The 17,410-nt window shown below is 38.3% G+C and overlaps 2 protein-coding genes across 2 annotated transcripts; one reads left to right on the top strand and one right to left on the bottom strand.

Moving 5' to 3' along the window:
- Positions 1-347: 347 nt before the first annotated feature.
- Positions 348-4,441, bottom strand: LOC108363507 (uncharacterized). Its single transcript, XM_017616883.1, has 2 exons — positions 4,240-4,441; positions 348-862 (listed from the first exon to the last, which is right to left on the bottom strand). Exons 1-2 carry the CDS (start codon positions 4,439-4,441, stop codon positions 348-350), a joined length of 717 nt encoding a protein of 238 aa, XP_017472372.1.
- A 1,371-nt stretch (positions 4,442-5,812) lies between these two features.
- Positions 5,813-6,688, top strand: LOC108363506 (uncharacterized). Its single transcript, XM_017616882.1, has one exon. It carries the CDS (start codon positions 5,813-5,815, stop codon positions 6,686-6,688), a length of 876 nt encoding a protein of 291 aa, XP_017472371.1.
- Positions 6,689-17,410: the final 10,722 nt, after the last annotated feature.

Genomic DNA, 17,410 nt, shown 5'->3' with positions numbered 1-17,410 from the left:
GTATAGAGAAAATTGGGGATATTTAACAAGAGGGCGCGGCATCTTCCAAAAGCTGCTGAAACTATTACCAATCTTTGAATGTATATACATTTGGCTTTATTTTGTTATTAAAACCAATTTGCGTTGAATTTAAGTTAATCTAGTTTATTAAATTATATCTCACAAAATTAGGTTTTGCTGAACACGTCTGAATTGTACAAGGTGATAAGGAGAAGAAGAATTAAAAACTCAAGGGTAATACTAATGTTACAAATTTACATGACATATTATAAAAGGGTTAGAACAGGGTGCCACAGTACTCCTCTGCTAGATGGAACTATCGTTAACGAAAGGGTATGTTAATTCGTCTACCACTGCGAGTAGGTTTCATCGTAACGTGCGCCGGTAGATATATCGCTAGATTCGTCGCTTGCTATGAAAGCTGGTTTGAGCCGATCTATTCTTACGTTGGTTGGGCCACCTCGTACTAGTAACTTAAAGTACTTCGGCGATTTCTTGACCACAGGGAACAGTCCATCGTAGGGTTGAGTAAGTGAAGGACGAATCGAGTCGTTTCGCAGGAATACGTGTGTGGCTGATTGTAGCGCAGGCGATACGAAAACTTTGGAAGTTGTATGATGTTTTGTTTGCGTAGGCTGTAGCTTCATCATTGTTGACTGAAACTGCGATATAGTGTCTGTGGTAACTTTCTTACTTTTTGTTTCTTCTAAGAATTTGCCGGGAATACGTAATGTTGTTCCGTAACCGAGAAAGGCAAGGCAGGTATTAATGTCCGGTTTGATGTGGCGAAACCGCTCTTTTGGAGGCTCGTACATTGCAGGTTTGGATTTGGTATGTCGTTGTATTTTAGCGCATTGGCAGTCTAGGCAATTACGGACGAATGTTGCGTTATCTTTTTTAATATTCGACCAAACAAATCTCTGTGTCATTAGTTTCACGGTCGAGTGAACACTGGGTGTGATAAGCCATGAACTTTTCGAAGAAGGCTTTCGCGAAATTCCTTCGGGATATACGGACGGACCGTTGTTGTTGAGGTATCGCAAACCAACTGTTGAGTGCTGTTGCGAATAGGAAACGTTTTTAAATTCAGTGAACTATTTTGCGTACCTGACTTGTTAAGCAGGTTTTGCAGATATGTATCGTTTTGCTGCAAAATTGCAATTTCGTTGTAGTCGGTAATCTTGCCGATAGTCTGCAAACGTGAAAGTAGGTCGGCCGTGATATTTTTTCTGCCGGGAATGTAGCAAATATCGGTGGAGAATTGACCTACGAAATCCAACTGGCGAAGACGACGGGGCGAAGCTTTTTCGGGTTTTTGTTTAAAAGCGTAGATCAAAGGTCGGTGGTCAGTCACGATGTAGCATTTACATCCCTCGATCATGTGGCGGAAGTGGCAAACCCCTTGGTATATAGCAGCCAGCTCGCGGTCGTAGGTGCTGTAGGACCGTTTGGCGTTGCTCAATTTTTTCGAGTAGAACCCGAGCGGTTGCAATTCTCCATCGACGTGTTGGTGGAGTGCGGCGCCAACGGCTGTATCTGATGCGTCAACGAATAGGGGTAATTCCGCGTTGGAATCGGGGTGTGCCAGAAGCGTTGCTTTCGATAGTTCTTCTTTACACCGTACATGCATCCTCTGCTTCAGCGTTCCACGTTATTGGTGTGCGGTCGTTTTTTTTGCTGCCGTCGATGACTTGTTGGAGGCACGTTTGGTAAGACATTGCATTACGCAAAAATTTGCGATAAAAATTAACCATTGCTAGGAAACGTTTAAGTTCTTTTGCAATTGTAGGTTTGTCGAAGTTGCGAATCGCATCAACTTTTCGAGCAATGGGTGTATTCCACGAGCGTCGACCAGATGGCCCAAGAATTTTAATTCGTTTTTTCCGAATTCACATTTCGACGGATTGATTGCCAGATTAAAATCACGTAGACGTTGGAAAACTGTTTTCAAATCGCGACGGTGCTGTTCCCTTGACTTAGAGGCGACGCAAATGTCATCGATATACGGGAATACAAAATCTAACCAGCGTAATGTTTCGTCGATTAGCCTCTGAAAAGTTTGGACGGCGTTGAAAAGCCCGAACGTCGTGAATTTAAATCAGTGATTCCCAAAGTGGTCCAGGTGGACCCCCAGGGGTCCACGGAAGACTCGACAGGGGTCTACATTGGCGTGAAAAAATATGGGGGTTCACGGGTTGTAAGTGGGGGTCCACGAAAATTTATCTGGTCTCGATAGTAAAGAACCAAAATGGTTGCTTGATAGCCTATTTATTTAGCTTTAATGTATAGTGCTCTTGACGCACTGGTGAACTTACCGTCACTTGTGTCATCATACGTGGGGAAGCCTTAAAGGCCACCTGCGGACTAAAAAGAAACGGATGTTGGTATAACACTGAGTGAGGCGATGTGGAAATTGCCGGCGGAAAATATTTGAGCACTTGTACGTTTTCAATGCTACAGGATAGTACGACACCATTACCTTTGTTGAGAGAGAGCGAGTTCCCTGAGGGGAAAGCTGGTTTAATTCCAGCACTGAGCCCACATTGTCAAATCTTCACTGATGGCTCCAAAACTGTCTACAGGTACAGCCAAGCTGCACTTAAATCATTAGCCAACCCTCTATCTAAGTACTTCCAAATTAGTTCGGCAATGCAAGTCTCGACTAATTTATGTTGCTAAAGATAACGAGCTTGCTTTACTCTGGGTGCCGGGCAACTCAGGGGTGCTTGGAAATGAGACATATGACCCTTTTTCCACAGTTGGCTTAGGTCAGGCATTCCTCGATCCGCAACCAGTTATAGCACTCCCCACTTCGGCCATCGAAGCCACCATTAGAAACTGGGTAGATACTTCGCTCAGCAATGACTGGAAGCCATCGAGTGGATGCGGTTGGAAAAAAAAAAAAACAGTAAAGTTTTGAAAGGGGTCTACGAGAAAAATAAGTTTGGGAATTTAAATTCATATAAACCGAACGGGGTCGTGATTGCGGTTTTTGCGATGTCGTCTTCGTGTATGGGCACCTGGTGGAATGCTCTTTGGAGATCAATTTAAGAAAAAAAAGTCTTACCTCGTAGATTTGCAGTGAAGTTCTTTAAAAACGGAAGCGGATATCTGTTGGGAAGCGTTGTTGTTTGGCGCGGTAGTCGCCACATGGTCTCCACGTTCCATTGCTATTTTTTACTAGGTGCAACGGACTTTCCCAGGTGCTGCTGGATGGTGGACAGATGCCTGCTTTCATTAAGAATTCAAATTTGCTTCGCGCAGCTTCCAACTTGTCGGGAGGTAGACGTCGAGGCCGGGAAAATACAGGTTCACCTGTATTTCTTATTTGGTACACTTAGCTGTGGACCTCTGCGGCGATAGTTTAGTAATATCCGAGAATTCGCCTAATAAAGCTGAAAATGGGTCACGCGAGTCGAAAGTTTTGATCTCGATTGCCTCCTGCGTTGAGCTATGAGTGGTGCACGCAGTTGTGTTACGTTGTCGATGATTCGGTTGCGATGTAAATCAACAAGCAAATCGTGGAAAAGGATAAAATCTGCGCCTATTATTGGTCATGTGATGTCTGAAATTACAAAAGACCATTGGAAATTGCGACGTAGTCTGAGGTCTAAATTTATCCGCTTTTCTCCGACGACTCTAATAGGGGAACCGTTTGCTGCGTATAAAGTTGTTGCTGTCGGTCTAACGTCATAAGTCTTAGCGGTGAGCGGGAGTACGGACACATCCGCACCTGTGTCGATTAAAAAATTTTGTTTTGACTTTTTGTCTAGCACTTGCAGTCGGTATATTTTGATAACTTCTGTATGGTTGATGGCGTTAACCGAGGCGAGGGAAGATAGTCAATTAGTTGACGATTTGGCTGCGGGAGTAGCTGTTGTTTGATTCTTACGTCGGCAAGGGATTCTGCATTTCCGAGCGTTACGGCCATACCTTTGGTGCTACCAGCAATCAGCAGAAGTTGTGTTCGATGTGCCAGCGACGTGAAAATGATCGCGGCTGGGAGAGTATCGGCGAGAATTGGACTGCATGCGATTACGTGAGCGTAAGCGGACTACCAATTTTTCGAACTTGTTGCTTAATTCCCTGACAGCAGCACGCATCTATAATAGAATCGGCAATTCGCGTGAATTCTGCGGCTAGTCCTGACGTTGCAGCAACGACAGGTTGGGCAAATTCGGGTAGGCGTTTCGTCCAGAGACCTTTTAGTGCCGCTTCTCCCAGGGTACTGCCTGCTACTTGTCTCGTCTGTTTTTTCCTTTGCGGTGGTAATTCCGGAAGCCGTAAACCAAAAGTCCATCGTAGTCAACCAAGCTTCGATATTGGTGCTGGAAATGGTGGGTACCGGTAATCTGGCGTAAACTACGGCAACCGTGTCTGCCGCTGGTGGTGGCGTACCAGTGGTGGCTGATAAACCACTGTCCGTCGTTGTATTCGGCATGGTTATATAACCTCAAGCGCCGTGCCTACGTGTTTGCCGTTTGAAGTAAGGTGGCGTGATTATCCAAGTAAATGTCTGGTTAATCGGGAAACTTTTTCGTCGGGGTCACCAGTTTTGGCTTTATTTTGTTATTAAAACCAATTTGCGTTGAATTTAAGTTAATTTAGTTTATGAAATTATATCTCACAAAATTAGGTTTTGCTGAACACGTCTGAATTGTATAAGGTGATAAAGAGAAGAAGAATGAAAAATTTAAGGGTAATACTAATGTTACAAATTTACATGACATATTAGAAAAGGGTTAGAACAGGGTGCTGCATACATATAATATTCGTATGTTTGTGAGTGAATCGATTTTAACGAAATTTTTTTTGTGTGAGTAAGGTCTCTTCGTAGTTGTTCAGATTTCCAGTTTGACCTGCCAGGTGGCGATGGAGTCGTGTTATTGTTAAAAATGTCAGTTATGATCCGATCTGGCTTATATTCGAGATACTTATATATTGGTAACGGTAAGGGCAATACTATTGCAAAAAACAGGCGCCGGGTGACGCTGGGTCGAGTTGTTACTAAAAATCGTCCAGTGAGAAAGAGTGCCGTGAACGTCCGATTACATCGACGTGCTGTACCACCGACAGCGTTGCCGCCGCTTACTAAGATTAGACGAAAAAGTTACCAAATGTAAGGAAAAATATCCAAATTTTTTATTGGGTTAACAATTCAGGTCATAACAAATTCTTTTTTATAATACGTATAGAAAAAGTTTACAAACTAGAAGTTTTCAACTTCTTAATGAAATACCTAATGAACGTGAACAACCACATTGTATATATTTTTAGATTAAGATTAAGCAATTAAAAATTGGACTTATTGAACTACACCGTCGCTCAGCGCGAAATACCTCGTATACGCCAAACGTAGTACCGCGTATACGATGGTAAATAAATTTTACAAAAGTGCAAAAAACCGATTTTTTCAAAACTGTGGAATGGTATTTTCACTGAACCTACTTGCTATAAGATTATTATTATTAATCTTAACTTAAATTAATAAAGTAAGCAGTAATAGAAAAAGAATAACCAAATCCCTTTTTTATTGTACATACATGACGTGGTATTGGATTCCGCATATACGAGGTATTTATATATGTACCCACAGTCGCCGACTAGCATTCGACCCGAGCAGTTGTGTACGGAATCGTTCTCTCGCTGACTTCTCGCTTTGTCTTTTTTTCACGAGCTTCATTTGTTACCTTTTTCCAAGTAAGTTTTTTTCAGATTACCAGCTTGCGGGAATTTTGTACAGTGATTAGCTTAAATGGAAAAACCCCCCTCGATTCTTTCGGGGAATCGATTTAGCTTATTGTCTGACGATATGTTAAATTCCCCGAAATGCAAACGCAAAAAATCTTCGAATGCAAAAGAATCCTTCCCTTCGCTGCCAATACCAACGAAAAACCACAACCAAAGTGACCCGAAATTTGTTGTTATAAAATCTACTGACAGCTCTCATTCGCTCTCTAAATACAGCGTATTCGCTAAAAAGAAAGCTTTAGATGGAATTAGTACTGAATACAGCTCAGTTAGCATTCTGCGTGATGGAAGTCTTCTAGTGCTCACTAAATCTAACAAAGTGGCTGAAAAGTTTTTGAAATGTAAGAACTTCGGCGGCTTATGCCCTGTATCAATCGATTTGCACGGAACTCTTAATACTTGTAAAGGCACAATATTTGACCTTAACCCTGCCAACACGGACGAACAAGAAATTCTTGATGGCCTCAAATCCCAAGGAGTTGTTGCTGTCTACAAATTCACCAAAATCCAAAACGGAGAAAAAGTCCCGACTGGCCGCATTGTTCTCACATTTAATCTTTACAAAGTACCTGCTGATATTGACATTGCTTGGTACTCAGTAAAAGTTGAAGAGTATTTCCCCACACCCATGCGGTGCCTCAATTGCCAACTGCTTGGACATACCACAAAAAAGTGCAACAATAATCGTACTTGCGAGACTTGTAATTTCCCCCCACACCACCCTGAAGTATGTTTACGCACAATGTGCGCTAATTGTTTGGGCGCTCATTCAGCATCCTACAAAGATTGTCCACTGTACGAACAACAAAAACAAATACTCAAAATTAAAACACAAAACAAATGTAGCTATAATGAAGCTAGACGTCTGTATAAAATACAAAACCCATTGAGCGGTAATCTGAAGCAAACTTACTCTTCGGTCACCAAACTCGCATAACTCAAACGTTGATTCTCTTGTAAATAATGGCTACAATGCTACAGCAACATCCCAAAACAAAAACGAAACAAACAGCACATCCGATCTACAAACTTTAATCTCTTCCTTTATAACTACACTCAGCCCTCTTCCCTGCACAAATATTGAATCATATGCCAACACAAACAAACAGCTCACGTCAGCCAGTTCTCAAGCAACTACAACCACTTTACCCACTCAAACCGCGTCATCTGTTCCTACTCAAAGCTCTCTTCCCATCACAAGCCATAACATCTCAGTTAGCACTCAAAACGACTCCACCACCCCAAACTGTTCTCAGTACTCCTCATCTCTTTCAGAACACCATATTTTAACACAACATCACTCACTCACTCACATCTCCCAGCATCACGTAGAACACGTCAACACAGACAATTTCAGCAGAAAAAAACCAAATACCCACTCAAGCAATCTTAGTGATCATCCCGACCACTTCCCTATAGTATGCTCTATCTCATTGTCAACTCCAAATACCCCAATCCACTACAAATCTTTCAATTATAACACTGCCAAAGCAGACTGGGCAAAGTACAAGGATACGTTGCTCTCAAGTAGGCTACCGGACGCTGATGTACACAATACCAACAAGGAGGCGGCTAGGATCCAGAAAACCATACGAAACGCTGCGAACTTTTCAATTCCGCATGCTTCCACCCGTTTACCAGGAAGAAAAGTACCCTGGTGGACCCTAGAACTTAATACTCTCCGTAATATGAATCGTTTTATTTTAAATATTCCAATGTATAGTTTTTGTTAATGCAGATAGTGCGGATTTAACGTTTAATTTACGATTGCANTTTTCCAAGTAAGTTTTTTTCAGATTACCAGCTTGCGGGAATTTTGTACAGTGATTAGCTTAAATGGAAAAACCCCCCTCGATTCTTTCGGGGAATCGATTTAGCGTATTGTCTGACGATANCAACAATAATCGTACTTGCGAGACTTGTAATTTCCCCCCACACCACCCTGAAGTATGTTTACGCACAATGTGCGCTAATTGTTTGGGCGCTCATTCAGCATCCTACAAAGATTGTCCACTGTACGAACAACAAAAACAAATACTCAAAATTAAAACACAAAACAAATGTAGCTATAATGAAGCTAGACGTCTGTATAAAATACAAAACCCATTGAGCGGTAATCTGAAGCAAACTTACTCTTCGGTCACCAAACTCGCATAACTCAAACGTTGATTCTCTTGTAAATAATGGCTACAATGCTACAGCAACATCCCAAAACAAAAACGAAACAAACAGCACATCCGATCTACAAACTTTAATCTCTTCCTTTATAACTACACTCAGCCCTCTTCCCTGCACAAATATTGAATCATATGCCAACACAAACAAACAGCTCACGTCAGCCAGTTCTCAAGCAACTACAACCACTTTACCCACTCAAACCGCGTCATCTGTTCCTACTCAAAGCTCTCTTCCCATCACAAGCCATAACATCTCAGTTAGCACTCAAAACAACTCCACCAACACAAACTGTTCTCAGTACTCTTCATCTCTTTCAGAGCAACATATTTTAACACAACATCACTCACTCACTCCCATCTCCCAGCATCACGTAGACAATTTCTGCAGAAAAAAACCAAATACCCACTCAAACAATCTTAGCGATCATCCCGACCGCATATTATAGGTTATTTTTTTGTCTTAAAATAACCTAATAGTATACAACTTTCGTATATATAGTTAGTTGATGATCCTCAATATTCTCCAATGGAATATGAAAGGATATTTTAACAACTACATAGAGTTAGAAACTCTAATAAAAGATCGCAAACCTCAAGTAATTTGCCTCCAAGAAACTCATCTGAAACACAATTTTATACCTTACACCCCTAAACAATACGCAGCTTACCTGCACAACTTCCCTCAAATTAATCATTGTAAGCAAGGTTGTGGATTACTCATCCATAAAAACCTCTCTCACAAAAGGATAAGCATCAATTCAAACATATCAGTAATAGCTGTCGAAATAAAACTTAAGTAGCCAATCACAGTATTCTCCATTAACATTCCTCCCGAACAACACTTTTCGCATTCCGATCTACACAATATTATCTCTAACGTCAATACTCCAATAATACTCTGTGGTAACTTTAATAGCTGGAGTCCACTATGGGGTTCACCTAAGGCCAATCGCAGAGGCATGGTAATTGAGGACTTTGTACTTAGCTCAAACCTATCTATACTTAATGACAATAGCCCAACTCACTTCTCCACACACAAAACCTTTACTCATATAGACTTAACATTATGTTCATCACAACTACTTCCGCTTTCCTCATGGTTTACACTAGACGATTTACACAACAGCGACCACTTCCCTATAGTATGCTCTATCTAACTGTCAACTCCAAATACCCCAATCCACTACAAAACTTTCAATTATAACACTGCCAATTCAGACTGGGCAAAGTACAAGGATACGTTGCTCTCAAGTAGGCTACCGGACGTTGATGTACACAATACCAACAAAGAGGCAGCTAGGATCCAGAAAACCATACGAAACGCAGCGAACTTTTCAATTCCGCATGCTTCCACCCGTTTACCTGGAAGAAAAGTACCCTGGTGGACTCCAGAACTTAATACTCTCCGTAATGAAAAAGTATCTGCTTGGAGGAAATATCGTAGATTGCTTTGTGCTTCAGATCTAATTTCCTACAAAAAATGCAACGCTATATTTAATAAAGAAAAAAAATTAGCAAAACGAAAGAGCTTCGAGAAGTTCACAAAAACGCTTAATCCCAACTCTCCAGTCGAAAACATATGGAAGGGTATCAAAACTTTAACAGGAGTATATACACCCAAATCACTCCGGTCTATAACCATAAACAACAAAGTCTTCACCAGTCCGTCCGACATTTCGACAGAATTTTCCCAACACATTTCTAAGGAATCAGAAACATCTAATTTCCCTCCCCAATTCACACAACTAGCAGAAAATATTCCGCTCATGACTGCCGCCGATAGCCCAGATCGTTTAGCCCAACAACTCGAAAGTGACATAAATGCTAACGAACTAGAAGCTGCTCTTAAAGCAACTAAAGGCACCACCCCAGGGTTTGACAAAATAAATTATCAAATGCTACGGCATACTCCTGAACCAATCAAACACCGCCTGCTCCAACTTTACAACTCAATCTTGAGCACTAGGGTGACCCCACAAAGTTTTAAGACAGCTGTCGTCGTTCCAATCGCCAAGCCGAAAAGAGACCTTAGTACTATCGAGAGTTATATCTCTCTTATACCATGCATAAGCAAAGTCATGGAGAAAATCATATCAAAAAGACTGATGTGGTATTTAAATAAAAAAAGCCTACTATCTCCTTTTCAAGTCGGTTTCAAATCCGGTACAAGCACTTTAGATGCCCAGATCTTCTTGGATCACCACATCTCAAAAAATCTCTCCACAAGAAATCATACCTCCATACTCTCAATTGATTTCAAAAAGGCTTTTGAAAAAATCGGTTGCCACGCTGTGTTGAAAAAATTGCAAAAATGGAAACTCGGCCCAAAAATATTTAACTATGTTAAATCTTTCTTAAGCAACCGAAAATTTCGTTGCAAGATAAACGGCACTTTGTCACCCACATTCCCATTGCACAATGGTATTCCCCAAGGGTCACCCCTTTCGGTAACCCTATTTCTTATAGCATTCGAAGACCTAAGCAAACTTTTAACTGAACAAAGTAATATCAGGCATTGCCTATATGCTGATGATCTTTATTTAATATGCAATAAGAAAACTGCATCCGACATCCTTAATGACTTCAACAACGCTCTAAGAGCCATTGAAAGTTGGTCGCAACATTCCGGTGCTCTCATTTCACCTGAGAAATGCAAGCACCTGCATGTTTGCAGAAAACACAATTGCCATCAATTAAACATTAAGTTTAACAATTTAACGATATCAAATGTTGAGTCTGTAAATATACTAGGTGTTATATTTGATCATAAACATAGTTTTAAGTATCACTGTATTAGTCTAAGAAATGCACTAACTACCAGGCTTAACATAATAAAGTATTTAAGTTCAAGAAAAAGCTTTGCTCATACTAACACTCTACTCAGCATTACTAAACTCACAATTCAAAGCAAAATAGACTACGGACTACAGATATACGGGAACTGCAGCAAGGCTTCTCTTAACAAAATCAAAGCACCGTTGAATGCCGCAGTAAGGCGGAGCCTAAGAGCCTTCACGACTACTCCTATAAAAAATCTACTTGCTGAAGGAGGTTTTCATTCAATCGAAGACCGGTTGCAATACTTACGTAGTCGCATTATCTATAAACTATAATGCAACAGAAACAATATTCTACACCACGACATTCGCCTCCTGAAACAAAGGAAAACTTGTATGTCACACAAATCGGCCTTGCACGAAGTTAATGAGCTTTGAAGATACTTGAATTTGGATGTATCGCCAATGAAATTCGCATCAACCAAACTTCCACCTTGGCTGCTTAACAAAAAACGTTTGTTAATGACTTAACCTTTTTACGGAAAGAGGCAACCAATAATTCTGTGTATCAAAAATATTTTTACAGCATAGCAAAACCTTTAAACGAATGCGGATGGACGTTTGTTTTCACAGACGGCTCCAAACAAAACGAAACAGTTTCATTTGCAGTGACTGACAGCAACGGAAGTACGCTATCATGTGGCCTTCTTCCGTACTTTGCCAACGTTTTTGACGCCGAACTACAGGGAGTTTTATCTGGCTTACTGATTGCCAAAGATACCAAAAAAAAAAACGTTATTTGTACTGATAGCTTATCCGTATTTAATGCTGTGAAAGCTATACACTTTGAGAAAGACCCTATATATCGGGTACAACAAATGCTTATAGGCCTCTCACCGAATATAAAGCTGATGTGGGTTCCCGGCCACGCGGGTATCACCGGCAACGAATATGGTGACAAAGCTGCAAAACTTGCTTTAAAATCATGCCTTTACCTCCACATGCCCTTGGGACCAAAATCGATTAAAAATATTCATTCTACTGCGATAAAATCACATTTTACCAACGACTGGTCTAACTACCAACACCAATACAAAGAAATAAATCGTCATGGGCTGGGGATAATTTTGCCCCCAAATACATCAACATGGATGAACAAATGTTTTGTACGCCTTCGTTTGGGGCATTCTCTTTTAACACACCAACATCTTTTGGAATCTTCACGCCAACCCTCGTGTATTTTCTGTAATATTTCCGTCTTAACCATCAACCATATCCTACTACACTGCCCTGCTCCTCGTTCAGCTCGCGACCAATGCTTTGAGGACAAAAGCCCGATCGAACTCCTTTCCAACCCTTCAGAAAATAATGTGAAAACTATCTACAGCTTTCTAAAAAACGTTAATATTGCACATCTGATTTAAAATAATACCTTAATTTCATATACTGACTAAGCCGATAGCCCTGGTAGCTAGTGTAGCTTGCCTATGTCAATTAAAAACTACAGTATATATTAAAAAATAACCGAAACGAGAAAACTCTTAACAACTTCACAGGCAAGAAAAAAATAATAATAAATTGGTTAAAAGTAACCAAAACGGCAACATTGACCACCGAGTATGCTGAGCTCCCGTGATATGAGCTCTAAGGTATTTCGACTCAAATAAGTCTGTGTATATAGGATTTCTGTAGAACAACGATACTCACCAATTTTTAAGTTGCCACCAACTATACCATACAGTTTCAAGGACAGATTCACCATCGAACCGGATCATTGCTTCTGCCAGGGAGAGAATGGGAAAAAGTTCTTCAAATTCATTTCGTTTTGCGATTAATTGTGCTGTGAAACGCCAGATCATTGGAGAATTTCAAGAACTTCTTCACGAACGTACACTTTCGTTAGTTTATTAAAGACGACAATGGAAATATGCCTTCTGACAACCACTAAACCGTAATAAATATTAGCAGATAAATGTATCTCTGGACACCGTGAACGTGAATTGTTGGTGAAAATGTTGGACCAAAATATTTCAGTAAAAAAATTAATTTTGGGCGGGACGAAGTTCGCCGGGTCTGCTAGTTTTTTATAAAAATATTGTTCATGCTTTGACCAAAACCCTGCGACAATATTTCAAACTTTATTCAAAATATAGAAAAATTTAACAAATTGTCATTAATATTTTGAACTTTTTAATACATGTAAGTCTTTTGAACATTTTTGGGTATAAAGTTTTATAGATCATAAAATTTTAATATAACAAATTGCAAGTCAGCAAAAAAAAAATATTATGAATCAAAGCAATTGCAAATTGCACTTTATTACACTAAAACTTTATAAGCTATTAATTTGCTTCTTTGAATTTCAGACAAATCGATGTTTGCCGGTTCAATGCACTGGAGATGTCAGTTTACAGAAAACATCGATATTTTCGATGTATCGATGTTTTTCGACGTTGTTGAAATAATTTTCACATGGGGTAATTGGCAGGGTTTATTTCTTACTTTTTGGAATTTTAATTTTGTTTTCTTATACTTACCATGAACAATTACCCCCTTCAAGGTGATATCTCTCTTTTTCAATAGGCATAAACTGCAGTTAAGGCTTGGTGGAAATGAACTATTAGTTTGAAAGTAAATAAAAATTTGTATTTTTTTAGCTCTTAAATCCGTTCACTATAATATGTGTAAATAAAACAAGTAATTTTTAGCAAAAAAACCCGACTCAACTCTCATATAAAAAAAAATATATATATATATATATATCTCATGATCCGCTGAATGGATCTTAACTAGATTATTAAGGGAGAAACTGAGAAACTACCTTACCGATGCAAAAAGAATTATCGAAATCGGTTGACGTGGTCCAAAGTTATGCGGTAACATATGTACATAAAAAATAATATTCCGACGAACTGATAACGTCCTCCTTTTTTGGAAGTCGGTTAATAATATTTGTGTAGCCCTCTTCTATTTAACGGGTCACCCAAATAAACCATCGATTGGTTGTCTATAAAGCTCTCGAAAACAGTCGATGGTGCCACTATCGAGTATATGTATCTTTTAAGAGAGGTTACGGTGATCGCCTCAAGTGTAATATTTATATCTCTTGCTGCTTATTCAAATACTCCGGCTACCACAAAGCTTGCACTTATCACTTTCCAGGACAATTTTTAGGTTGTTTATATATTTTTACATATTTATTATTTTTTATTTAAACCAAGGCCATATTTACGGGGGGGGGGGGCAGGTTTGTAGGTGTTAATCCCAGGGTTTTCGGGATTTGTAATTTCCACTGATGGCAGTAATAGAAACTCCTTTTCTTGACCAGTATTGGCTATATTTCTTTTTTTTTTATTTAATAAGTAATATTTATGAATGTCTGGGTTATTATACACATAACACCGTGTGGTAGTAAATTTCACACACAAAAATCAATATATTCGCGAAACCAAGGCCAAATATAGTAAAATTGCGTTTTAAGTTTTTCACTCTGACGTCAGTAATTCAAAAATGATTAAAAAATTCAGTGAAATGTCCTTAGAGCAGAAGTATGGGTTCCAAATTAAAGAGGAAATTCTGTAGAGTTTAAGCGTATTCAATTGTTTGGTGCATAAGGACTGATAAGTATTGAAAATGTCCTTTTAAAATTGTATCCCTGAAATTTCGCAATATTGGTTTTTGAAAAAATTATAGTTTAAGGACTTATAAAAAGTCGATAGCATCCTCGAATTTGGTCGGTTTAGCTTTGTCAGCTTAAAAAATTTTAATTTATATTTAATTCTAAAGAAATTTCCTCTTTCATTTCATATGTTTGAAATTACAAAGACCTTTAAAATAAATCCTGACATCAGAGAGAAAAAATAAAAATAATAAAGTAGGTTTCAAACCCATTTATTTATTATTTATTTTATGGTGGGAAAGTTTCTCAAACAATATAGCAAGGCATATGTAATAAGGTAGTACTGACCAAAATGTATTCAACAAAGTGTGATTGATTTTGACATTGCTCTCATAAGAAACAGGCTATAACGTCAAATTGAAATTAATTGTTAACCCATTTTAGAATGTGTTTTTTTTCAAATTTGAATTTAAAAAACAAAATAAAATACACGCAAAATTTTCAAGCAACAAATTTTCTTAATAAACGTAAAATTGTTAAGAGATAAACCGCCGAGAAGAGCAAGTAAGTACATTTAAGTTTGGTAATAAGTAAATACGTTCGACTTTGCTTAAATATTTAATGTAAGGAAACCAAGATGAAGCGGAGCAAAATGTTGAACGGTGCGCTGTATGCGATAAAAGTCAGGACACGCAAATAGTGCGATGTTTTAAACCACCTAGTTGCGAATTAAGACGGCAGCGATGGGAAGAAAGCTGTGCTGTTGTACTACGTGATTCATCTCGCGTTTGTGAAAACCACTTCAAGGAAAGTGATGTCCAAATCAAACACTTTCCAACGAGCTCGTTTATACCCAGGCGCAGTCCCAATGCCATACGAAATACCTGATACAAGTGAGGACTTAGTACGCGATCAGGATACATTCTTTGTTGATGCCCAAACTCAAACAGACGACTCTTTAGAATGCACGTTGCTAACAGAAATATTTCGGCTTACCGGAATAATTAAACCATGCAAGCAAGTATGGAAGAGCTTAAATTAAAACCGCTCGAAGCAAGGTCTTTAATGGAAAACTATTTCGTATGAAAAAAATTTAATTTCAAAATTGGTAGAGTTAAGCTCACATATAAAATTGGTAAAAAATGTAAAATCATACTTTTATAAGTGTCAAATAATGTTTAGGATAAAAAATTTAAATATAAAAATAAACGCACAAAAGCATAAAACTTGGGCAACTAAAAACAAGAAAATTGCTAAAACGATTTTATAAACAATTTGTTTTATTTTATTGACAAATTATATGTGATGTAAGTAATGTAAGTAAAACAAAACTATAATCGAAATAAAAGCCTAGGGCATCAGTGCTGATAAGATACATGCATCACTAAGGGTTAATTCGTTTGTTTATACTTTTTGACATTATAGTACCTTGAAAGAGAGCCGCATTGAGTTGTCAATCACACCTTGTTTAATACACCTTGGTAGTGACCATGATAAAAACATAACAAGGTAAAACCGTTGAGAGTCAGTCTGACGTTTGCCAACAATATAATTTAAAAATTCAAAACTCAAACTCACTCACATTCTCACTTTCAACCTCAAACAACAACAATTGTGAACAATTTTATTTATTTATTTACAATTTTATATGATTTTAAAATGCTGGCAAGCGTCAGAAAAAAATCATGGCCGACGAATTGAGAGAATGAATTTACCTTGTAATGTTTTTATCATGGTAGTGACAACTAGCTCGAACTCTCTTGTACCTAGTTATGTCAAAAAACTGTAAACATACAAATTAACCCTTTGAGTTGAGGTGCGAGTGCTATGTTTGCTACAAATTAGCATCAATTGAAATGCATCATGCACTGAAAATAAAATCTGAGTAAATATAACGAAAACTTGCGTACATCTTACGAAATTTTTCGTCATTTTGAGCCACGAAAGTTTTCGTTAATTGTACAAAACCGCTTTCGTACATTCTACGAAAATACATATTAGACATCAGATCATTAGTATATTTTACGAATGCGTTCGTACTATTTACTAAAGAATTTCGTATTATTTCTTTGTTTTTTTACGAAATTTTTGTAAAATGCACAAATTTAATTCGTATATTTAACGAAATTATTTTGGTAAACTTGCGGTGGTTGCTTTAATTCACCACACTGTAAAAATCTTAGTACGAGTTATAACACAACACTTTTATTATATTTTTATGGTAAATTTTAAGCGTTTTTGTTTAACAAAATGTTTTGAAAAAAACGCTTACCATTAATGATCAAATTATAATGAAAGTGTAGCGCTATCATTTGAGCTTTGGTTTTTATAGTTTACAAACTTGTTTAAAATATCCAAAAACTTGTATAGGATAGCTAAATTTTAATTGAAAAATACGGGTGTAGGCAGATAAATGCGCTATTCATCCGCCTATAGTTTTATGGTGAATTTGTGTTACCAAGTAAAAACACTGTTGATTCTCTTTTACACTGGAGTACAATTCATACAGTTTAAAATTAAATAAATATTCATTATTTTTAATTTGTATTCCGATTGGAGGCCGCTGTGGTGTAGTGCTTGGCAGTGCGCGCTACCATTCCGCCTGGTCTGGGTTCAAGTCCAGTTTCAGACCAACATCGAAAAAACAAACACTATTATCCGAAAGTAAATTAAAAAAATCAATGAGGTTATCAAAGACCTCATTTCTGGTTCCGAATAAAAAGACGAAATCCGGCTCAATCTACAAAATAGAAATAATTTTAATGAAATAAAGTAAATAAGAATGAGCTTTAGTCTTACCTAACGAAAACTCTCAGGCAATTTGTATTGCGGTCAAACATTAAATATTTGTTTTGGATTATTTATTATCGGTGTCTGGAATGATGTTTTCTGATGGAGATTATGTCGTCGCTCCCAACGACGAGTAGCACATCTCAAATTACCGTGGAAGACTAGCACGTTTCACTATTCGCGTCGAGGACTAGCATATTTCATTATTCGCGTCGAAAAGTAGCACATTTCAGATTCCCGCGTGAAAGACTAGCACATTTCACTATTCGCGTGGAAGACTAGCACATTTCAGATTT

The sequence above is a fragment of the Rhagoletis zephyria genome, unplaced genomic scaffold (assembly GCF_001687245.7).
Source record: "Rhagoletis zephyria isolate East Lansing unplaced genomic scaffold, Rhagoletis_zephyria_1.1 Rzeph_scaffold_01290, whole genome shotgun sequence".
NCBI lineage: Eukaryota > Metazoa > Arthropoda > Insecta > Diptera > Tephritidae > Rhagoletis > Rhagoletis zephyria.
Note: the sequence above shows the minus strand (reverse complement) of the source record. Positions and strands in the feature narration are given on the sequence as shown.

Coding starts and splice junctions, on each gene's coding strand:
- LOC108363506 (XM_017616882.1), top strand. CDS start 5,813: ATGTTAAATTCCCCGAAATGCAAACGCAAAAAATCTTCGAATGCAAAA.
- LOC108363507 (XM_017616883.1), bottom strand. CDS start 4,441: ATGCCGAATACAACGACGGACAGTGGTTTATCAGCCACCACTGGTACG. Junction 863..4,239: donor GGAAAAAACAGACGAGACAA/GTAGCAGGCAGT, acceptor GTAATTGCCTAG/ACTGCCAATGCGCTAAAATA.